Raw genomic sequence first — 24074 nt, 5'->3', positions numbered from 1 at the left:
TACGTAAAAGTGGTGTTTTTAGTAATGTACTCTCTTACATTAAATTCTAATGGTAGCACTAATATGCATTTGAATACAAACACACTGTAATTGCTTTATAGGCGTACCATACAATCAAGGGATTGTATTTTCACCTGCAGCGACGCAGAGCATATAGCGTTCGCACTGTTCCGTCCGTCCATCCGGACTAAAATGAATACCTTCCTGTGCGTGTACGTCCTTCAAAATTTGCAGGATTGTTTAGTGGGTGAATATCTCCTGGCGTTTTTTTCGTTTTGTCCAAAAACCTTTTTTTGCCTCTTACAAGTATCTTGTACAAGTTTGAAGATCGGTGACCTTGACCTACTTTCCAAGGTCACCGCTGCACACCACATGTCCAAAGTGGCCTTCATTGCCTATGCAAATTTTGCTTTAAAATTGGCATAAAAATGTGGCCGCATGGACTCAGCGCGGAGCATTAGTAGTCGTCGACTATCACCACTCTAGTTATACTTTATTTTATTTGCCCTTAAATGCCTTCATAATCTTGCGTCTCCCTATCTTTGTGATCTGCTTCTGCCTCATGTTCTCTCACGGTCACTAAGGTCTGCAGAGTCGTCCCAAAATCAAGGCTAAAATGTGGAATGAGCTCCCACTCCACAACTTATCAGTGAGTTGTTGTTTTTTTATGTGTTTTTAGCTTATTTTCCTTTTGTATTATTGCTTATTAATTGAATTTTGAATTGAATTGAATGACTTTATTCCTCCCCACACATTTACAACAGCTCAGTTAAGGTGACGAGAGGTGCAGAAATGTGCAAGTGCATAATGAGTAAAAAAAGAGTAAAAATAGGATAAAATAAAGTACAATATGGTAAAAAATTACATTCTTAATATAAGTAAAAAAGAAATAAAACGTAAGTTAAGAGTAAAAATAGAATAAAAAAATACAATATGGTAAAAAAAAATAATTAAATGAAGTAATGCTTCTTTTATTGGCTTTTATGTGTGTCTTTTAACTCCTTATTAGCTCTCTTACTGTTGGTTTGTATTGTACATACTGTACTTTGGTCCGCTCTGTGGTTGAAAAATGTGCTTTATAAATAAAAATGGGATCGAATTGGACTTGAAACAATGAAATAAGCATTCACTGACATTGTTTTTGAACAAAAAAATAGGATGTGTCAGAAGTGGGATTCGAACCCACGCCTCCATTCGGAGACCAGAAGTCCCGTTTAAGCGGAAGGAGCTTATCCTTGAGTCTGGCGCCTTAGACCACTCGGCCATCCTGACACGCTGTCGGTTGAGGCTTCTATGACCATTTTAACTCATACGCCATATACTAACAATCCTTTGTAATGTTTTTTATATATATTTGTATGTTTGTTGTGTTGTGTAATAATACAATCACACACACATACGACTTTAAAAAACTAACGGTCGTCCTTTGCTGAACATTTGTTTACGTCACGGCTCGTCTTCTTCTACGCATGCTCATATCGCCATATCCGCTCAGTGTGTACGTGCGTCGGCCATATTGGACCTCCGTTCTTCAAGGGTAACTCAACACACAAGGCGAAGCAAGATGTACCGTTTTGCCAAAGCTGCAATCAACGTTACCGGTAAGTAAAGTTGTACAGAACATAGATGCAAGTCCAGTCTATGTGCTCGTGTCATACAATATTGTCTACTATATGTCTGGGCGGCCTTTATTAGCTTAGTGACCGCGGCGTGCTAACAGCCTGCGTAGCCAGCTAACATTAGCATTTCCTTGTCGAAGTTATACGTCTTCAATCACACTCTGCTGTGTAAATAAATGTATTAATCATGTGTCTTCTAGTCAAACTACTAATTGGGTAATATTTCAATATGTTTGTCTTCCGTAAGAAGTAAAGATAATGGTATAGTAATACTTAATCAGAAATGTATGTGTCCTCAAATAACGTCGCTTATTGTGACGGGTTCATAGGTCATGTTGTGTCCACTGCACAGTATATCATAAAGTTAACAACAGTACATATAAATATCAGTTAAAAGGCAACTTTACCTTTTTTTTTTTAACTCATTTCCAGAGATAAATATGTTATTTGATTATCAGACAGTGGGTCTGACATAAATATGTCATTCACACAACAACAGAGGAATTTGGGATTTAAAAAGATAAATAAATACAATTGTCAAAGACAAAGTCACTTACTTCAAAGATAATAACTACCCTACACTGCTCTTCTACTTCGTTCTATCATATTTGTATGGTTTTGCATTTTATTAAGCTACATGTATGCACTGGATGTACAGTCAATTTTTATTTTTGCTGTTGTCACCCAGGTCAGGCAGTGCGGCAGGTGAGGCATGGATCCTCTGTCCGTAAGGACTTCCACTACAAGTACGGCAATGGCCTGGTTATTGGTGGGGCTGTCTTCTGCGCGACTGTGTGGTCATATGTAAGTTGTGCACCTTTTTGTTTCTTCAGTAAGCAAGGACAGTTGAATGCAACAGATGTCCCAAGTGTTTCATTGTTGGGGACATTTGCATGGAATATCTTCTCAAGCATTTTCTTAGTTGCCTAAAAAGTACAAAAAAAACATTCTATATGACTTTATCAATGACAGAGCAAAATAAGAGAAACTTGAGTCAGGGGTTTCTTTCCATTTTCTTTTTCCTGTTTGTGGTGATTTCCTCAAACATAGTGTGAAACTTCTGTAGAATTTTGAAACAACAAACTACACCTGCTCATTATGTGACCTTATAATAAGGTAATAAGGTAAATGTCCTCGATAGTCAACAGTTAAGTATAACCACTAGAGGGCAATATGAGGATGTTTAGTGGCATACTACACTGAATATGTACTGAGTCCGCTCACAGGATGAAGATATTTGTTTAATAAGTGCTACAATAATGTACCATATGGATAAAGGCAGGTGTTAGATATTTATAAACTAAGTTTGTGATGAAGCCCTCAACAATCGGATGATGTGGGATTATATTATGTTTTCTACCTTTTTATGCAGGTGCTGACACAGACTGGCCTCATATGGTATCCATCACCAGTCGGAAAGGTCATGCCCAAACCATGGAGGGAGGCTGAGGAGGAGTGAAGAGCCACCATGACAGACCCCTATGTCTCACTCAATAAGCCCTCTTGTTGTACAGATGAATAATAGACACTGAATACTGGTTCCAACATGTTACTTTGTCCAAATAAATTAAATGTGATTATAGTGATTGTTTCTTCCATGTGTGAGTTCAGATCAGTTGTAATTATTATGCCATGCTGTTTTGTGGTTGCCAACGTGTATACATGCATACATTTCTGGGTTTGTGTTTTTTCTTAACGTGCAGTATACTCTGGTTTCGAGGGATACAAATACACATGCACACACTTTTTTCAATAGAAAGGACACGCACGCACCTCAACACTAACCCTAGAACCCTCAAATAGCCCTGAACAGTTGTATAGACTGGACAAAATGTCCTTGCAAATATACATTTCAATCAAGTGTCCTCCTCATGCTACTACTATTGCTCCATACATACATTAACATGGAAGTGTTTTATTTCACGCATAAATATTACAGTATATTTCCATTCTCATGCGTGAAGTCAAACTGTTTGAAAACAACTTTAAAACCGTACAAAAATCGAGAATTAATCACAGGTGATGGACGACAAACAGCGGAAGTGCTGCTTTTAGTCAGAGAACAGACAACAGCCTCGTCCAATCAAATGCGAGTTTGTCCTCACGCTGCAACCAATCACGTACGGCGGGTGGTCGCTTTGCCCCGCCCCCGCCAGTGCCTCTCCGCTCCGCGCTAAGGTCAACGCTGTCACTCGGTGTCGAACCAGCAGCCGGTCAGTATCAACAGGCGGAGAAACCCAGCACAGACCGAACCAGAATCATGTCTCTGTCCAACAAACTCACCCTGGACAAAGTGGACGTGAAGGGGAAGCGCGTCGTCATGAGGTGAGCGGGTTTTCTTTTTGTTGTGCTATCACCTGCTAGCTTCTGTCGCTGCTAATCGATAATTAGATTATTTAACGTTAGATCACGTCAGCCCCCAAATTTAGCTTAACGAGCCGTTTTTGTTTTACTTAACCTTGACTTTTGTGGTGTGAAGATGCAGAATGTCGACGGTGTGTGAGCGACAGGAAGTGAACTCGTTGGTTGTCACGTTTTTCATCCATGTTTAACAGTACGTGCCTGTGAGGGGATGCTGCATGGATGCAGCTAACATCACTGCAGCCACTGCTATGTAACCTTAGACAAGTGCATTCCCGTCATCAAATAAAGGATATCATGTTTGAAAAGGGAATCTTTTCCATTCATTTATATTTGCCCTGGTCATCCACTGCCCCATCTTCTCTATAGGGCTCAGCCCTTTGGAAATCACTGCTGTCAGTGTCCTACATTACTGCATAATAAGTGGCAATACTGTCCATCAAGTGATCAGCAACCCTGACCCCAGAGCAGTATTGTTAAAAGTAGATTAAATCAGTGTCTCCCTAATAAAGTGAAAGAAAAGCCAAATAAAAACATGCTAATTGTCATGGAATGCAAAGATAAGTTGGGTAAAAATGACAAAAACTAACTATTCTTCCAGTGATCCTGTTCTTTATTTGACAGTTTAAGTAAATATGACCCCATATTTGTGTATCAGGTCCCTTTAATGATGACTTCACATGGTCTGAGCAGCAGTTTAAACTCTCCAAAGCTTATTTACCCAGTGTTGATATTGTCAGAAAAGTGTACACATCAAGTTCTAATCCACAGTATCTCCAGGGACGTTTTTACTTCCTGGTTTATATAGCTACACGACTTACAATTTGTATTTTATGAGTATCGTTCCGCCGTCTGCATTAATGCGATTCCACAAATCGTGAAAGGCCTTTGGCAAGAGAGAATTGCACTTGAAACTGACACCTGTGTGGAAATGTCAGAGGAGCCATTTTGGTTCATTCAGCCTGGTGGTGGTGGTGGTGCAACAACAGACGGCATAGGACAAGGTTCACTGTCGGCAGCAGCAGCAGCAGCAGCAGCAGTAGCCCCCCACTCAGTGTTGTAAGGTTGACATTTTGTGCGCTGCGCTGAATTACATCATATCACACACAGGGCCTGTCACAGCATGCAGTCGGTGTGAGTTATAGACCTAATGCACGGGGAGCTGCTGGTTCAGAATGAAAGAAAGAGGGATGGTGGTTTGTTGCTACAGAGACTTGGCAGAGCATTAACGGTTGAGAGAAAAATGTGATCTAGAATTAGTCCAAAGAACGCAAGACAATGGATAATGGCTGCGTGTTTGGTATGCAGTGTGTGCGTGTGTGTTTGCAGACTGATCATGAGTCTCGGTGCATCAGGTCCTTAGACAGGCAGACAGGAGGGATCGGTTATGTAACTGACTGGAGTACACAAGGATGCAGCAGCAGTGAACGTACATCACTGCTGAGCTGAAAGTAGATATAAGCCTTTCCCCTTTCCCCCCCCATCGTCATATAACGACAGACCTGGTTTACTAACCCTCTGGAAAATGAGTCAAGACATAACTTGAGCACATAGGGGTTGAAATGTTCACTCGTCATTCAGAGAGCACCGGTGAGTGGAGACTCTTCAGGTGGAAATGAGTCACAAATGCCCACCAGTCTTATTACGGGTAGCTAAGCTTTTCCGCTTCACTGGTGTCAGTGAGTACATCATGTTTTATTCAGAGTTGAAAATCAACACACTACAAACCTCTTTTGTCCGCCTGTTTCCTCCCGTTAATGCCGTTTGCTCTGTTTCAGGGTCGACTTCAACGTTCCCATGAAGGACAAACACATCACAAACAACCAGAGGTAAAGTGCCTTCCCATCTCCGCAGCAGTCTTTCTGCTCTTTTGGTTCGACTACACTAAAAGTTCCTGAGCGTCACAGGAAACCATATCCCACTCAAAAAATCGCACTTCAATGTAGTCGATTTGTGCTTTGGCTGAGTGTTTGTGCTCGTTGTTTGTCAGGATCAAGGCCGCCGTTCCCAGCATCAAACACTGCCTGGACCATGGGGCCAAATCTGTGGTGCTGATGAGTCACCTGGGTCGTCCTGATGGAAACTTCGTGCCAGAGAAATACTCCCTGGAGCCGGTCGCTGCCGAACTCAAGACCCTGCTGGGAAAGTGAGTTTATGGACTAAATGATACACGAATGAACGGTTCCGGTCTGTTCTGTCACAATAAGAACAGTTAAGATCTCGGTGATCTGTGGCCTCCTCAGGGATGTCGCCTTCCTGAAGGACTGTGTGGGTGCAGACGTCGAGGCTGCCTGCGCTGACCCAGCCGCCGGCTCTGTCATCCTGCTCGAGAATCTCCGTTTCCATGTGGCAGAAGAAGGAAAAGGCAAGGACGCGTCTGGAAACAAGGTGAGCCTGCAGCAGTCGGCAGTCTGATCTGTGTTGGTTTAATTGTTCAGGGCCAAAGAGGAAGTTTGTCTGCACACATTAGAGAACCATTGACCTAATATTCACTGATTAACCTTTTAAAACAGTCAAAAATCTCTCTTTTTGAAGATGAGAATGATTAAATATTACAGTTAATATCGTCCAGGGAGGCTCCAGAGCTCAATCTGAGGTTCTCACAGCTGGATTACCCAGGATAAAAATGCACAGTCATTCCAGCTGCAGCGTCTCTGTGAGAGCGCTGAGTCACCATGTTATGATGTCATGGTCAGGAGTGCTGCAGTATCTTCAAGGTGCAACTTGTCAGAAACACCTCGAGACAAAGAGGAAGGGATTCTCTGCAGATAAAAACTGAACCCGGTGCTGGTCGTCTGTGGATCAGCAGCCACGGCCTGCTGACATTTATCCTGAAGGTCAGAGGGTTCTCAGGCTGGATGTGTTGCTTTTTCTGTCCTCAGTTGGTATGCGGCTCTGCGTGGTCTGGTTTCTACTGTACTACAGCACTGTATCGCACTGATTTCATCATAAAACGGTTATTAAACCACACTAAATAACGTGTCTGAAGCAGGAAAATCACAGCAGTGCTTCAGCTCCATATGTTAATACTCTAATGCTGTTTTGTAGATTAACAGTAGAGTGTAATTTTATCATGTGGACTTGTACGGGAAATGTCCAGAGCAGTGACCTGACACTGAAGAGCCCTCTCGACCTTTTTCTGCCCTTCATTTTCACAGTCATGACCTTTGCCTGCTAAAGAGCAGCAGGAACCTGATCCACAATACAGCAGTCGCTGATTACTGAGCATACACTGTACAGTCTGTACTCCATTTATCTTGCCTTTATCTAAAGTTATGAAGACATTTACAGATGCAACGTGAAGGTACCTATAGTCACCTTGTTAAAATGTTGACTTCATCGCGTCTAACTCTCCTCTCTCTCATCTCCTGTCTTTCTCGTCCCTCAGACCAAAGCCACCCAGGCTGAGATCGACACCTTCAGGGCGTCTCTGTCCAAACTGGGCGATATTTACGTCAACGACGCCTTTGGCACGGCCCACAGAGCCCACAGGTGAGCCGCGGACGTTGTTAGCTAACCCTCCTTCATCCTCATCTCCAGCTCCTTTGAGTCACTGCTCCTCTTTCTCTCCCTCAGCTCCATGGTCGGGGTGAACCTGCCCCATAAGGCTGCTGGTTTCCTGATGAAGAAGGAGCTGGACTACTTCGCCATGGCTCTGGAGAAACCTCAGAAGCCCTTCCTGGCCATCCTTGGAGGGTGAGAACCGTTTGGTTATAGTGCAAACTGACAAAATAGCAGTGTTTTACTGTGGTGTCGTCTCCCTCTCCTGCCTCTAGGTGTCCTCACACTACAGCCTCTTGTTTTAATGCTATCCTGGAATAGAGACTATAATCTTATTATGTAATCTATGGCTCTCTGCTGTACGCTGTGTGCAGAGATGAAAGGTCACACAGTGTCTATATAAACTGTACGTTAATGTTAAACTCGGCTATAATAAACACAAGGGTACATCTTTGTTTTTTCACGTGATATTACCAGTATGAAGTTAAATGGTAGAAACGACAGGTCACTGTTTTCTGTGGCAACACAGACGAATATAGAGGAAACCATGGTATCGAGCTGCAGCCAATCACAGGCTTCCACTTAATAAACCCAGATAATTCAGAAGCCTGTGACACAGTGTACAACTTTTCCTCATGTGGCTTATGTGTGTGTGTTCTCTATATGATGTTTTTCCCCTGTCTCCTTCCGCCTGTGCATCAGAGCAAAGGTGAAAGATAAGATCCAGCTGATCAACAACATGCTGGATAAGGTGGACGAGATGATCATCGGCGGCGGCATGGCCTTCACCTTCCTCAAGGTCCTCAACAACATGGAGGTGAGGAGGGAGTCTGGCGTCTTTATCACGCTTGTGAAAGCGATTTGTTCTGTTGATATTGTGTGTGTGTGTGTGAGGGTCAGTCGCAGGTCATTTACGCCATTTCTTCACGCATTTGAAAAGACCACGTTGTGACTCGATAGCCCATTTGAGCAATCTGTTACACAAAAGCTGGTGTGTTTATTGTGTTTTATCTGAGGTCAAATGTTGGTTATGTGTTTGAGTCTCAGTCTCTGCTGTGACTCTTATGAAAGGACAGCAATTTGACCATTAGACCTTTGTACTTATAGCCTTCCTCTTCCTCTGTCGACTCCTTTTCTACTCCCTTCCTCTTCCTCTTGTCAGATCGGTACCTCCCTGTACGATGAGGAGGGAGCCGGCATCGTCAAGGACCTGATGGGTAAAGCCGAGAAGAACGGCGTCAAGATCACGCTGCCCGTCGACTTTATCACCGCCGAGAAGTTTGACGAGAAAGCCACGACTGGCTCGGCCACGGTGGCCGCTGGCATCCCCGCAGGCTGGATGGTGAGGAAAAGACTCTTTATCTTCATCTGTGATGAACTGAGTCATTTTAAAAAAAAAAAATCTCCTGTCCTCTCTGCAGGGTTTGGACTGTGGACCAGAAAGCTCTAAGCACTACGCTGAAGCAGTGGGCAGAGCCAAGCAGATCGTGTGGAACGGCCCCGTGGGTGTGTTTGAGTGGGAGAACTTTGCCAAAGGGACAAAGAACTTGATGGACAAAGTGGTCGAGGTGACCAAGAACGGCTGCATCACAATCATCGGTGAGAAAGACCAGAACGCGTGGAAGCTTCTATATCGTTCTTTGTTTGTTTGTTTGCTTTTTTATAGCATATAGTTTTATTCATGTGGTAATGATGTGTGTGTCCAGGTGGGGGCGACACTGCCACCTGCTGTGCCAAGTGGAACACAGAGGACAAGGTCAGCCACGTGAGCACAGGAGGCGGAGCCAGCCTGGAGCTGCTGGAGGGTGAGTGACAAAAAACGATCAGGGGTTTTTATATACCAGGTAAAGACCAATTTATACTCCTGCTTAAAGTGCTCTGCGTAGGTTACGCGGGAAATTGCAGCGCGTTTGTGACATCGAGAAAATTCCAAAACTATGGACTGGCGATCTGTCCAGGGTGTCACCCCAACTTTCGGTAGAAGATGAAAAAAGTACTAAAATACTGTGCTCAAGTAAAAGTACCAATACTTTGATGAAATATTACTCAAGTAGAAGTAAAAGTAGTCATGAAATGTACTTTAAGTAAAAGTTACTTAGTTACTTTGCGTGGGGTGTGAGGGTAGTAGAAAAACTAAAACTATTTTGGAGCTCACGCCCGGCGCGACACAGGATATGACATCACTTTTGGCGCACGCCCTCTATGTTCATGCGCCAGTGCTGGTGCTAATCACATCGTCATTCGTCTGGTTCTGGTGTATATTTTCCCCCTGTAGGTCTTCATAGTGCTGAATTTTTTATTTTTCCTCAGTAAAAGATAGGATTTATAAAGTAACCAAGTACAATACTTGAGTCAATACGTACTCGAGTAAAATACAAAAGAGAAATAAAGCTTTGCTTCCATATGCTTGTCATTACGGTAGAACCTCGGTGTCCAATCACAAGTTTGTGACGTCATCTTCTCAGTACTGTCATTTCTAAACGGCTGAGTAACTGCCATATATCGAAAAGGAATGTTATCTTTGGGGGAAAAAGCCAGTACCACAAAGATGAAATACTGTATTGCACTAAAGCTCAGTGATGCTGACTCGCTGCCTCTGTGTCCTCAGGTAAAGTCCTGCCTGGCGTGGACGCCCTCAGCAGCGCCTAAACTTCCCTGGTCAACTCACTGGTTTGTGTGTATGACTGTGTGTGTGTGTGTGTGAGTGTATGAGTGAGGGGGGGGGGACCTGCTTCACCAGCCACGTAGAGACCGACTTGCGTCAACATGACAATTAATTTTGACGTCTGTTTTAAAAAAAAAAACGGCGACTAAATCAGAACAAATTGCTTTGTTGAGGTTCAGTTTCTCGCCTGACGAACTTAAACACTGGCTAAAGTGTGTGTGAGTGTGTGACAGAGAGAGAATGTGTGTACTGCTGCGTCACTTTTCCATAGCTGCCCCTAAAATGTCACTGCAACGATTTAGAGAACACTATAGAGTCGGTATATATATATTAATATATATAAACAGGAATAGAGCTGGTTAGTGTGCGTGTGTGTATGTGTATGTGTGTGTCCCTAGATGTTCTATTTTCTGCCTGTCGGCACCGATGTTGGCTCTGGTCTCCGTCTTCTCTGGCTGTTGCTTTTGTGAGCAGCATCGGACTGAGATGTGGTTTCCATCTCAGACGATCTGCTCAGGTTAATAAAAGTGTCTGTGTTTAAAAAAACAAAACCAAAAACACTGTGTGTGTCAGTTATTTTGTGTCGGTTGAAGCCGTCAAACACTAAATAGATTCTATTCTGTTGAGTTTACACACATTTACACCTAAAATCGTGACAAACAAAAGATGGTGGTATCATACCATGTTCAATTTCATTTTTACCACTAGGGGGCAGCTTTAGTTTTCATACAAACATAGCACACACAAAAACAAGTATTGATAAGAATTTATTATTTTACATTCTAATCTGGAGCAGTTTTCTTCGTCTGGTTCAGACTCCACCGTTCACGTAATCCGGCTCTGAGAAAACACGACAAACAAACCGTAAAACAACAAAAGTTAGTATTTCAGAAGATGTGTTTCTACCACACTCACCGTCCTGGAATCCAGCGTTCACGTAGTCGTCTTCATCTGTGAAGGGAAACGGATGGTTAAATCGTTTTAGAACACAATCCACGAGCGTCACCGATGATATTTGATGATATTTGATGATATTTGGATACGCACCGTCTTTTACTGGCAATGATTTGATAAAGTTTTCATAAGTTTCTTCTAAACAAACAAAACAAACGCAGGTTAAATATACAAATCTATCCAAAAAATATGTATAAATAAGTAAAATCTCACCAGTTATAGCAGTTATATTTACTGTGGTCTGTTCGTTTGCATAAACCACGTGAGGAAGTGGAGCTCTGTGAAACACACACAAAGTAATGGAGTTTAAATAATGCCTTATTTTTATTATTTTTATTAAGAAACGGGACAGGTGAATGAGAAGGAACTACTTTTTATCCATTAAGCACCTTGTATTTGAATGAATACTCACACATATGTATGATCCTGACTCTCTGTGGGAGGAGTTACATAAAGGACAATTTTAAATGACATAAAACACACTTTGAAATAAACATAATACGGTGTATTTTGTGTCATGTGTTAATTCCTACCTTGTTTGATATTTTCATAGTCTGGTTGTTCGTCGTCTGCATCTGTGAAAACATGCTATCGCGTAAAAGAGGATCGAGAACAAACGTGTTTGTGCTTTAAAACCTGACGGATTAACTCACCTGGTGAATATTCCTCTTGACTTTCACTGAAAATCAGTCACAGATTATTAATCTTTAAGCACATTCGCAGAGATGCTGCTGCTGTGACGTATACTTACAACGTGGACGACATAATCTGATTGGCTCTGGTGACTGTGCGACAAAGGTGTCAAATGTTAGATTGATATGCGGATTGAGGAGAGATTAGATGATGTAATGTGATTTACTTTTTACCTGGTTTTGACTGAACCACAGCAAAAATACTTCCCCCGCGTTGGCTGTAAACGGAGAATTAAAAATAAGCCACGTACAGATGAACTTCTCGTTAGATCGTATTTGAAAGACTCACAACGTGGGCAGGTCGTGTGTCTGATGCTCCTCGTAAATGATTTCTGCAGAGAAAATAAAGACGACGTTTATCTGCAGCCTCTGCAGACGCAGTGTTACACGTTTGAACTCAAAAGCTGCAACAGCGACAAATTGTGACATAAGAGTTACAGACCCCCAGCAATGTTTGTTGGAAAAAACAGACCAAATAAACTAAAAGAAAATGTAAAAACAGACCCAAAAAACTAAAATAATTGTAAAAACAGACCCAAAAAAATAAAATAATTGTAAGTACAGACCCAAAAAACAACAGAAAAACAACATACTAAAAAAAATGTATGTAAAAACAGACCCAATTATTATTATTTTTAATGTAAAGACGGACCCCAAAAAACTCAAAAAATTTAAAAACAGACTCAAAAAAGAAAAATTGTAAAAACAAATCCAAAAAACTAAAAAAAATTGTAAAAACAAACCCAAAAAAGAATATTTGTAAAAACAAATCCAAAAAAACTAAAAGAAAATTGTAAAAACAGACCCAAAAAAGAAAATTTGTAAAAACAAAACCATAAAAGTAAGCAGCAAACATACACACACATATATATGTGCATAACCAAGGCGCTCAGACAGTGAGGAACAATTGTCTGTGGTTTTCTCGTCTTTGTGATAAGAAACAAAAGAGTAAATCTGTGATCTGCACTTACTGGACTTCCTCTTACAGCTCAGACAGAGCAGAGACAGCAGACTCAGGGACACCAGGGTCAGGACCAGAATCAGGACCAGGGTCCACACACCTGAGCTCCAGAACAGGCCTGACAAACACACACAAGAACCAGCAGAACTGTGAGAGTGTGTGAGTGTGTGAGTGTCTGAGTCGTGGCTGAAGTGGCTTCATGTTTCTGTGAAGGCGACGCGACTGAATGACAGGATGTGGTTGGCCGAAGTGCAAACACCCAGGAGTGTTAACCTAACTGTGAAACAGCAGCTCAGATCAGATCATGTAATGTAGATGTAATAACCTTTAGATGTATATATACTGTATATATATACTGTATAAGATGTCATCTAATCTTCTTTTTAACTTATTATAGTATGTTGTTGTTTTATTTTACTGAAAAACAAACTGTTTTGCTTCCATTTCTTCTTCTTTCCTTAGAAAATGTGATATTTGTGCGTCAAATATGACTGAATGATCATAACCCATGGCTCTTTTTCTTGATAAGAGCTTTTAGTGGTGTAAAAAAAACAACATTACACGCGGGGAAAACTCAAAATATACAAAATAATAGTCGTGAAATGTAACGGTCCACTGTTAAAGCATTAAAACGTTCATTCGCACGTTTATATTGTAATTATGTTGAAAGAGAAAGCTAAATATGAGTGAAATACACAATAATCTAATCTAAATCTAAAACATTTATGTATTAAAGTGACTTTTAAGTGTTTTAGAAAAGTATTTTTAAACACACCGTGACGTCAAAGTCAAAGACAAACGTCCACGTCTGAGATATTATTCATCTCTTTTAGAAGCTCGGTGTTTTTCATGTTAATCCAGACTACATAAGTGTGCTAGTTAGTGTGTTAGTTAGTGTTAGTTAGTGTGTTACCTTCCATGGTCCAGCTGTCGTCATTCTTCACTAACAGCAGCAGAAGAAGAAAGCGTCCTCTGTGTTTCCTCTTTCAAACGCCTCGCCACATCACAAACAAGACGCCCACACCTCCTGTGTGTGCGTGTGTGTGTGTGTGTGTGTGTGTGTGTGTGTGTGTGTGTGTGTGTGTGTGTGTGTGTGTGTGTGTGTGTGATGTTTCCCCCTGAGCTGCTGATGTCTTACTTTACAAACAGTAAACAAATAAAAGTATAAACGTCACCGAAATGTGTGAACAGAACAAAACCAAATCAAATGACAACATAACTGTTACTACTTTCACTGTTTCCTCTTTTATTTTGGCGATCACGTTCTCCTCGTGACACACGTGTTGACTTCCTGTCATCGTTGCACCACAGTTTGATCACATGACCCTTGTTCATTACAATCACCTGAGGCTTCATTTAACCTCAGATTATCATCGTCTTCTCCTCTGAGAATAAATAAAAACTCAGGTCATCCTCCCATAATCCACAAACATGTGATGGTATGTGTGTGTGTGTGTGTGTGTGTGTGTGTGTGTGTGTGTGTGTGTGTGTGTGTGTGTGTGTGTGTGTGTGTGTGTGTGTGTGTGTGTGTGTGTGTGTGTGTGTGTGTGTGTGTGTGTGTGTGTGCGCGCGCGCGCAGGGTCCAGGCTGTCAAGTGGGATTAAATCTGTGACCTAATCTGGAGAATAAAGCGGTAAGAAATGACTGAATGTAGAATAAAAAAGATTAGTTTGTGCTTTTCCTTTTCCAGAATTCAGATTTCTGACTTTTAATCTCATAATTATTACTATTAATCTCATAATTATGATTTTCAATCTCATAATTATGACTTTAATCTCACAATTTGATTTTTTTTAAATCTCAGTACTGACTTTTTTCTCAGAATTCTGTCTTTAATCTCATGACTTTCTGATTTTTAATCTCAGGATTCATACTTTTTTAATCTCAAAATGTTGCTTTTCATCTCACAATTCTGGCTTTAATAGCATGACTTTCTGACTTTAATCTCATAATCTGTCTTTAATCTCAGAATTCTGGCTTTAATCTCATGACTTTCTGACGTTTAATCACATAATAATTACTATTAATCTCACAATTATGACTTTAATCTCACAATTTGATTTTTTTTTTATCTCAATACTGACTTTTTTTCCTCAGAATCCTCATGATTTTCTGTCTTTAATCTCAGAATCCATGCTGTTTTATGTTTTAAGAAGTGTTTGATACGGTGGCCCTGAGGTGCAAAACGCAAATCAAAAACACAAACACAAACGCAAATCAAAAAACAGAAACGCAAATCAAAAACGCAAACACAAAAGCAGAAAACACAAAAACAATGAGTGAGCTAAAGTGAGCTGACGTTTGTGTTTTGCACCTCCGGGCCACCGTAGTTTGATAATATTGACACAAATCTAATCCCATAGTGCCTCACCTTCTGACATATGTCAACTGGGATTAGCACCAGCAACCCTGTGGAGGATAAAGGATGTATTTATCTCAGATTAAACCCCCCAGATTATTCCCTGCTCAATTTTTTATTTATTTTTTTGAACGTCCCTGTTTTGTGACGACACTGACCCTTGTTGACCTCGTGACGTCATGACGGCGAACACACGACGTCACGTCACGTGTGACCGACGACAGCACGGCCGGGCCCAGCGCGAGAGAGAACAACAACAACAATAGTGTGAAGAAAAGCGCATTTTAACAACCTGCGCTTGTGTTTTTCACCTCTTTTATTTATTTATTTTAAAAAACGGACTTTATTCGCTTCCGCTGCGGGGATTTCAAAGGGACTGGGCGTGTCCTCCCGCAGCAGCGCGAGCGCCACCGTGTGCTGCTGCGCGGTAGTGACAGCAGCAGCAGTAGTAGTGGTGGCCGTTTGTTTGTTTGTTTGTTTGTTGTTGTTGGTGTCAGCTGTGGCTCGTGCCGTCGTCTCGTGATCGGAGAGCTGTCCTGTCGCGCGCATGCAGCAGAATGGCTCCATCGGCTCCAGTGACGGTGGTGATGTCAGCGGCGGTAGCGGCGGCGGCGGCGGCAGCGGCAGCAGGGAGCGCCACTCTCCGTCCTTCAGCCCGCTGCTGCCCGCCGCCACGACGCGGGTGAGGCGCTTCATCCAGGAGCGACGCACGCTGCCTCTACCCAGAGTGATGGTGGTATTCTCCGGCACGGGGAGCAGCGAGAAACCGAGCGATGCCATGTCCGGCTCGGACTCTGCGGAGGACGAGTTCCGGAAGCCGGCGGCCGCGTCGCCGAGGCTCAGCGGCCGCAGCAGCAGCAGCAGCATCGGCGGCGGCAGCAAGGCGCTCCGCTCCGCCCTCAGCGGCCAGGAGGAGCAGGAGGTACAGTAGGCCGCTTCACACTGGACTCACGTAATCACATTAAAGTGGCTCACGTACTCACAAACACAACCACAATGTTCTGCTTCAGGGACACAAGCATCCATCAGCAGGTCATCACATGGAATATGAACATGATGATGATGATGATGCAAGTGTTGTCTTCTCATGTTTGTTTGAACCTTAAAGCTCCAGTATGTAACTCCCTCCCCTCCTTCCCCACCCTTGTAAGGATTTCTGTGTCATTACCAAATGTAGCACATATGCTAAATTAATCTCCCAGCACCAGCAGCTGAATATCCCGGATTTTTAGCAGAATAATCCTCTGCGACCTGTTGCAGCAGCCTCGATTTTTTAAAATCACGTTAAGTCATGACAGCACGGCTGCATGAAAGTGCCGTAAAGTGGAAAAAAAAATTAATATCTAATATTTTTACAGCAGTTTTTGGGATGGTGTGTTTTGCAAAATGGTGTGTGGGGTAGATTAAGTTCACACACTCGTCTACAAACTGGGATAGAAACATATACATGGGCCAATGACAAATAAAGCTTCTAAAAAAGTATTTTTAAAAAGTATGTAATGCATATGTTAGAGTCCAGAACAATGTGCTTGAATGTCTCATTTTGAATAACCATTCTAACAGTTTTAACAGTAGTTTTAACTTCACAACAAAAAAAATGTCAGGTGGCACAACCAAATATTTATACAAATATATTTACATTCCTAATATCTATTTTAAAATTAATGATTTGGCAACTATCCCTTAAGGCGTCTACATTATATAAACATTATTATTTTTATCATTGTGTTTCTTTGTTTGTTTTTTTTTTACAATAATTTTAGGTTTTTGCTCTCTGTAGGTCAGGTTTTAAGCATCCTTAACATCCAATTTTACATTTAAAGACAGGAAAATAATCACACAAATACACATATTCATATATTGAGTATAATAACTAAACACATTACATTTCTAAACCATTTGGTCACTTTAACGTATCATTTATTGGTTTAAATTGGTTGCACCACCTGACGAATATGCACATCATGTCATTGACCCATATACGTGGGACAGTCATTACTAGTTAACTCTTGTGTCACATGACCTGAGTTAATGAGTGAGCGAGTGGTGATTCCTCCTGAGCCTCTGCAGCCTCTTCTGTACTCACAGACCTGCTCTTACGCAATGCTAACTACAACATTAACAGCTTTATATGTAGCGTTAGTCCTGTAAACAAAAACATGTATTTAAAGTGTTTGTAGTAGTATTATAAGGAGTATTAAGATAAGATAACTGATGATTTTCTGTGCTTCGTCGTCAGTTTCCAGAGGTCATCTCTCTGAACGTGGGCGGCATGTACTTCACCACGCGCCTGTCCACGCTGCGGCGATACGACGACACCATGTTGGCCGCCATGTTCAGCGGGCGCCACTACATCCCGCGCGACGCCGACGGACGCTACTTCATCGACCGAGACGGCATGTACTTCGGGTAAGAGTCTGTCTCTGTCTGTCTCTGTTTGTAACTCTGTCACAAAAACAAGAGGCAAGTGTTACACACTGTGAGTCCTGATTGCAGCAGTCGCAAAAAATCTATTATTAAAGCGGTTGTTTTGGTAAAACTGTGTCAGCGTCGGAGGGAGGAGGTTTGAAAAAGGCCTGTGGGTGAAGCGTTTACAGTCAGGGAATTAGGATTCTGCAACTAATGCTTATTATTGTTAAGTTAAGTTACTGTAGTACCTCCTTAACGTGGGCGCTGTCGTCATAGCAACGGCTGCACCAAACTGTTGACGAGTGTTCGGTATTCAGTACTTTCTGCACTGAAGTGAAATACCACTGAGCGAAATGTTGGAGATGAACCCTTCATGTTTTCAGGGGTTTTTAAAGCGGACCTAGGCCAGAAGTTCCAATTAACACTGTTTTTTATTGTGTATCTGCGTCATTACCTTGTTTACGAAGCCCTGAAGGTTCTAAACAAACAGTTCAGCCACTGCTGAGAACGCTGTGTTTTATTGTAATCTCGGGGCTCAGCGAGATCTCTGAAAAAACCCGGTCCGGTTACGTAAACAGTGGTTCTCCTGAACAGCAGATCGTCCTGCTCCGGGCACGAGTCCGAGCACATCGAACATTGCGTACATTGAACCGCAGAAGAAGAATAACGTCTGTTGTGGAGGTGTTTCACGAGCGGGTGTGCTGATTATGTCACTTCCAGGTATTGGCCAATCACAAGACAGTTGGGAAGGCTCTACACTGGCTGGCCAATCACAACACACTCTGTCTTCTGGGGGTGAGATTTATGTCTGAAATATTGCGGCTCAGCACAGCTTTGGAAAAGACAGATCTGCGAGCTGACAGATCAGCTTGTTGACAGCAACTAGGAGGTTTTTGACCAGTTAATGTATGTAAGTTGACCTCCATAACTAACATAATATGTTATTTTGTCCTTATACGTCCTGTTGCACATATGTTATATGTGCAAAAGGACCACTCTATGTGAGCTCTAAGTCTTTTTAACTTTAATATACAGTTCGGTCATTGTCTGCTTTGATTCTTGTGTTGGAGGTCGCGACTCTCTGACCAATCAGTGACCGACGTCTGTTGACGTCACATTTTAGCATCGGCTCAGCTCGCTTGAAAACGCCACATACTATCACTGCTCCATCTGTAGTGGAAAAGCTCTGTCATTATTGCAGCTCGATTGCACTGAATTTCAAAAGAGATGAAGCAGTCCTACATCATCGTCTTCCCCCCGGAGCTCTGTTGCTAAAAAGGAGAAGCTAATTGCTTTAATTATGAATGTAGTAATGAGCAGAATGTGGAGATGTTTTGACTCGGTCATGTATGAACGTCTCAGTGTGTGTGCATGAAAGATTTAGAACACGACTACAGAGTGAAGCTGTGAGACGATGAAAAGCAATAAAAACACACACACACTCAGAAAGTGCCTGTTCATTGTGATATTAATGCTGGTGTTTTTGGGGGTTATTGTCTTAGTGGAGAATAAATCTTCTTCCACGCTCACTGCAGCTGCAGCAGATTCTCTCTCCAGGACCTCTCTCTCTCTGTCTTTTCTGCTTCACTTTGTGTCCTCTGCGTTTGCTACAAAGTAACAGCATCAAAAACCCTCTGTCGTACATCTTTGATATAAACACACAAGGATTCTGTTGTTGTTACGACAGTTATCATCTTCTACACGGTGCCACAGTGTTGTCAGGGGCAGAGAAATGCTGAGTCACTGTGGAAGCTGAGAGGAGACATTTTACTCTCGCATGATTTGGAGGCTATTCAATATCTATATGTGTATATATATAATATGTATATACACATATAGATATTGAATAGGTATATATATATTATATATGTGTATATATATATATATATATATATATATATATATATATATACCTTTACCTTGGCGACAGAGCTAACTCACCTTTTGTGTCCTGTGTCGTTCGCTGTCCATGGTGCTGAAGTGGACACAGCCCTTGAACCTGAGCCTGAACTCAACACTTTTGCCTCTTTCTTTTCTCTCACTGCATAAAACAAAAGCAAAGACCAACAAGGAAAATACATCTTTTGAGGAGTCTGTGTCTTTCTCCATTTATTTAACCACTGTAATATAACATAGGTCATTAAAGGGCAGCAAAACAAGTCCACAAAGCTGCTGAAGAATGAGGCTGTACATGAAGAAGGGAAGGATAAGGAGGCTCATCTATAGGTGACAGGACTTGAGGATCACCTATAACACAAAACTATAATAAATACACAACCTCTACTTGCCTTTGTTTTGCTGCTGCTGCTGCTGCTATGGTGAACTTGCCGTCATGACAGCAGATTGACATCTGCTCCTACACCTGCTTCTTCATGCTGTGCTTTTTAAAGCTCACATAGAGTGGTCCTGTTGCACATTTACATACATTAACTTGTTTTTATGGTCAAAAACCTCCTAGTTGCTGTAAACGAGCCGATAGAAATCCTCTTTTCTGACGCTGTTTCCCAGCTGCGATATTTCAGACCTGACTCTCACACCCAGAAGACAGACTGTGTTGTGATTGGCCAGCCAGCGTCGAGGCTTCCCAACTGTCTTGTGATTGGCCAGTACCCGGAAGTGACATATTCAGCACACCCGCTCTCAGAAGCACAGCTCCCCCCTCTGGAACGGTTGATGCACTGCTACTCATTATCAAAACACTGTTTTAACAGTGTTTAAAAATAGCTTCTTCACGACTCCCCGCCGCAGTCCCTTTGACGACCTTTGACCCGGAGTCAGACCCAGAGTCAGGAGACACTGTCGCTCGTGAAACACCTCCACAACGGACGTTATTCTTCTTCTCGTTTCAATGTACGCAACCGGATGTGCCCGGACTAGTGCCGGGAGCAGGACAATGTTGGACAATGCTGTTCCGGAGAACAGGTGTTTACGTAACCGGACCAGGTTTTTTCAGAGATCTCGCTGAGCCCGAGATTACAATAAAACACAGCGTTCTCAGCAGTGGCTGAACTGTTTGTTTTGAACCTTCAGGGCTTCGTAAACAAGGTAATGACGCAGATACACACTAAAAAACAGCCTTAATTGGAACTTCCGGTCTAGGTCCGCTTTAAAAACATTAAAACGAAATAAGCAGCTTATTCTTACTTTGTTTTGACAGCATTATATCACGTACAACAAAGTTTTGTTGGGTTAGATGAGCAGTGTTGATTTAAAAGAGTCTTCTGAACGTAGCTTTACGTGGACTTGTTTTTTCCTCTATCCACAGCGACATCCTGAACTTCCTCCGCGAGGGCGAGCTTCCCCACAGGAACCGGGCCAGAGCGGTGCACCGCGAGGCTCAGTACTACTCCATCGGGCCGCTGCTGGACAGCCTGGAGGACGTCCAGCCGCTCACCGGAGAGAAAGTGAGACAAGCTTTCCTGGATCTGCTGCCTTATTACAGAGGTGAGTTTCCCAGAGTCAGACACAGGACGAGCGCTGTTTAGATGTTGGCAGAACTGAATACAAAATTGTTTCCTTCCTTCCTGGCATTCACATACGTGTGTGTTTATTTTTATGGTTTCAGACAATCTGGAGCGCATCGTGGAGATTGCCAAACTGAGGGCCATGCAGAAGAAGGCGCGCTTCGCCAAGCTGAAGATCTGCGTGTACAAAGAGGAGATGCCCATCACGCCTTACGAGCGTCCGCTCTTTAACTCTCTGCGCTTCGAGCGCTCGGACAGCGACGCCAAGCTCTTCGAGCACCACTGCGAGGTGGACGTGTCCTTCGGGCCGTGGGAGGCCGTGGCCGACGTCTACGACCTGCTGCACTGCATCGTCAGCGACCTGGCCGAGCGCGGCATCACAGCCGAGCAGCAGTGCATCGGCGTCTGCGACAAGCACCTTATCAATCATTACTACTGCAAGAGGCCCATCTACGAGTTTAAAATCACGTGGTGGTGAAGGACAGATGTTCCCTTTTTATATATACATATATATATATATATATGTATATATATAGCTAATTCAGCTGATATTGGGTTTTGTATTGAAGTTGCCAATATTTTTTGCTGACAACTGAAAAAGGGAACCCTTTAAATTCTGTTCTGATAGATAGATTCAGTTTATTAGGGACGTCTTTACTCAAAGCTTGTGTACATTATCGTTCCTTTTCTACAGAACGGTGTTTACGTTTAAATGTAGCCCTCATGTTTTCGCTCTCAGCCAAGGAATCAATTCAACATTACTCAGTTATTCAATAGGAATGAATGAAAATTAAGTTTAAAGTATTTTTTAGTTTATAGTTTTTTTTTTTTTAATCTGGACCCAGGACAGGAAACACAAAACCGATTTAATCAGGTTTACTCAATAACATTCGATTATTAACATGCTAACACCCTGAAAATCCAATTTTTGCTGATTTAAAGAGGATTAAAATGTCCGTTAGCAAAAGTCCAGAATATTCAAATTTTACGACGGTTCATGACACATTTCGTTTCCTCTTCAGACTGTTTCTTCTACGGACACTTGACCAAGAAATGCAGCCGATGCTAACGATGCTAATCTCGCGTTTACGGCCCGATGGAACCTGTTGTTTTCATTCAGATTATTATTTTCATCCCGTGGTTCATTACGTTCATTCTTGAGCATATTAAGGTGCGTAAAAGCTCAAAAAAAAAATTGCCATATTGTCATAGTGCTCTGACCCAGGGCTCTATGGCGCCCCCTGAGGTGAAACGTGGATATAGCAAGCCAACATTAAGTTAACTTTGCACGAAACTTGATGGGAACTTGTTATGTAGCCCAAGACGAACAAAAAAAGTCCATTGAGACCACAGTCTCGACTCAACAGGAAGTCGGCCATTTTGATTTTTGGCTCCACGAAACAGGAAGTGACCTGTAACTTCGCCTCGAATTTAGCCGACACCACTCCTACTCACAGGAAAAGTAACTTGTTCATTTCAGTGATAACATGCCGGTCACGATGCAGCCATTAAGAGGAAACTCGACCCAACAGGAAGTCGGCCATTTTGAATTTAGCCGCCACGGAAACAGGAAGTGCCCTGTAACTTGTCCGTACATCCGTTACTCTATAGCGCACGGCGTTCAACGCCCTGTTTACTTTACCGTGTTTTGTTCTTAGTATTATGACATTAATTTATTTGAGATTTATTTGTATTTTTTATTATTATTATTATTATTATTATTTATTTCTCTTTTATTCAGTCCAGCTGCAGCTTTGGCCTGGTCTGGATCCCGATGTGATCAGGTTCAGGACTGACTCATCGTATTTCCACGACCGACTTCCTCGCAGTAAACGCTGAACGCGATCACGTCAATAAAGAAAAGGAAAGTGAAGTTCGGGATGTGGTTTATCTCTCGTCCGGTTCGGTCCTGAAGACGACTAAAGAAAAAAAACCTTCACAGGCACAAAGTGAACGATGTTTTTAACGAAGTGAGTTAGTTTGCGTGGAGACGCAGAGATAAAGTGCGAGGCTGTTCTTTTTGGATAAACAGAGTATATTTTAATTATGCAAACCTCCAGCTGAGTGGCTTGTTTTATAAAGACGTGGCTGTGCTTTTGTCTCGCTCTTCTTCTTCTTCTTCACCTTGTCGTCACGATTATTTATCATGTGTGGACACGTGTGTCGCTCAGATTGAAGGATGTTCATTTGCAGGTGTGTGTGTGAGAGATAATCTCAATTCTAACAACTTGTGTAGTTGTTTAATGTCTTAAAAAATAGCTTCAACGTTATGATATCGAGCATCCAGACTTAAGTTAAATAAGTTTCTCCTTCTGTACTTGATGATAAAAGTCCCCGAGCACCTTGTGATCTTCCTGTGTTGACCTTTGACCTTTGACCTTCAACGCGCTTCAGAGCACAACTGATGATAGATTTGAATGTGTTTTTTAAATCTTGTTATTTATCTCACTTCTCTGTTAGCTTCTAGGAAGCTGTCGACCGTCGTCTGCATTTTAGTTTGGTTTGTAGTGAAGACGCAACGTGTGATTTTTATAATTTATGTTTAAATTAAAATCTCCTGTATGAAAGTACTCTCTGTGTGTGTATCAGTGTTTTTACAGATGTAATTAACACACTAATGTCAACACAACAAACAAACAAACAATATTAACTCACTGTTTTTCAGCAGGGACTGAAACTGACCACTGTAGCGCCACCAACAGGTAAAAGGTTTGATTTGACCCATACTTTACACTCTCACTCACTTACTCTCACTCTCTCACTTACACTCTGACTCACGTCCACTCACTCACTCCCTCAGACTCTCACTCTCTCACTCCTACTCACACTCTCACTCGCTCACTTAAGACCTCACTCACTCACACTCTCAATCTCTAACTTACACTATCTCACACTCTCACTCACTTACACTCTCACACTCTCACTCACTTACACTCTCACACTCTCACTCACTTACACTTATACTCTCTCACTTACACTCTCACTCACTCACTTACACTATCTCACAATCTCACTCACTTACACTCTCACTCACTTACACTCTCACACTCTCACTCACTTACACTTATACTCTCTCACTCTCTCACTTA

The 24074-nt window shown here is 42.2% G+C and overlaps 4 protein-coding genes across 5 annotated transcripts; 3 read left to right on the top strand and 1 right to left on the bottom strand.

Annotated features, from left to right (window-relative positions):
• Positions 1 to 1498: 1498 nt before the first annotated feature.
• Positions 1499 to 3205, top strand: cox7b (cytochrome c oxidase subunit 7B). The gene is made up of 3 exons (XM_083885817.1): positions 1499 to 1601; positions 2308 to 2423; positions 2992 to 3205. Exons 1-3 carry the CDS (start codon positions 1565 to 1567, stop codon positions 3076 to 3078), a joined length of 240 nt encoding a protein of 79 aa, XP_083741943.1. The 5' UTR covers positions 1499 to 1564; the 3' UTR covers positions 3079 to 3205.
• Positions 3206 to 3784: 579 nt separating this feature from the next.
• pgk1 (phosphoglycerate kinase 1) lies at positions 3785 to 10296 on the top strand. Its single transcript, XM_083910263.1, has 11 exons — positions 3785 to 3944; positions 5759 to 5809; positions 5971 to 6126; positions 6224 to 6368; positions 7369 to 7472; positions 7557 to 7676; positions 8184 to 8298; positions 8644 to 8823; positions 8903 to 9080; positions 9188 to 9286; positions 10090 to 10296. Exons 1-11 carry the CDS (start codon positions 3880 to 3882, stop codon positions 10128 to 10130), a joined length of 1254 nt encoding a protein of 417 aa, XP_083766389.1. The 5' UTR covers positions 3785 to 3879; the 3' UTR covers positions 10131 to 10296.
• LOC310944470 (uncharacterized protein) lies at positions 10279 to 14172 on the bottom strand. Of its 2 annotated transcripts, XM_083910265.1 has the most exons (10): positions 13667 to 14172; positions 12764 to 12871; positions 12082 to 12124; positions 11967 to 12010; positions 11852 to 11885; positions 11754 to 11779; positions 11634 to 11675; positions 11513 to 11534; positions 11314 to 11378; positions 10279 to 11238 (listed from the first exon to the last, which is right to left on the bottom strand). In XM_083910265.1, exons 1-10 carry the CDS (start codon positions 13671 to 13673, stop codon positions 10958 to 10960), a joined length of 672 nt encoding a protein of 223 aa, XP_083766391.1. In that variant the 5' UTR covers positions 13674 to 14172; the 3' UTR covers positions 10279 to 10957. The 2 variants fall into 2 exon arrangements, with proteins under 2 accessions (XP_083766391.1, XP_083766390.1); XM_083910264.1 differs by having other exon boundaries at positions 10279 to 11378.
• Positions 14173 to 15229: 1057 nt separating this feature from the next.
• Positions 15230 to 23555, top strand: kctd7 (potassium channel tetramerization domain containing 7). Its single transcript, XM_083909820.1, has 4 exons — positions 15230 to 16034; positions 17352 to 17521; positions 20787 to 20965; positions 21087 to 23555. The coding sequence occupies exons 1-4, from the start codon at positions 15660 to 15662 to the stop codon at positions 21461 to 21463; spliced, it is 1101 nt and encodes a 366-aa protein (XP_083765946.1). The 5' UTR covers positions 15230 to 15659; the 3' UTR covers positions 21464 to 23555.
• Positions 23556 to 24074: the final 519 nt, after the last annotated feature.

Source organism: Microchirus variegatus (assembly GCF_963457635.1).
Source record: "Microchirus variegatus genome assembly, chromosome: 2".
Classification (NCBI taxonomy): Eukaryota; Metazoa; Chordata; class Actinopteri; order Pleuronectiformes; family Soleidae; genus Microchirus; species Microchirus variegatus.
This window is presented reverse-complemented; position numbering and strand designations above follow the sequence as displayed.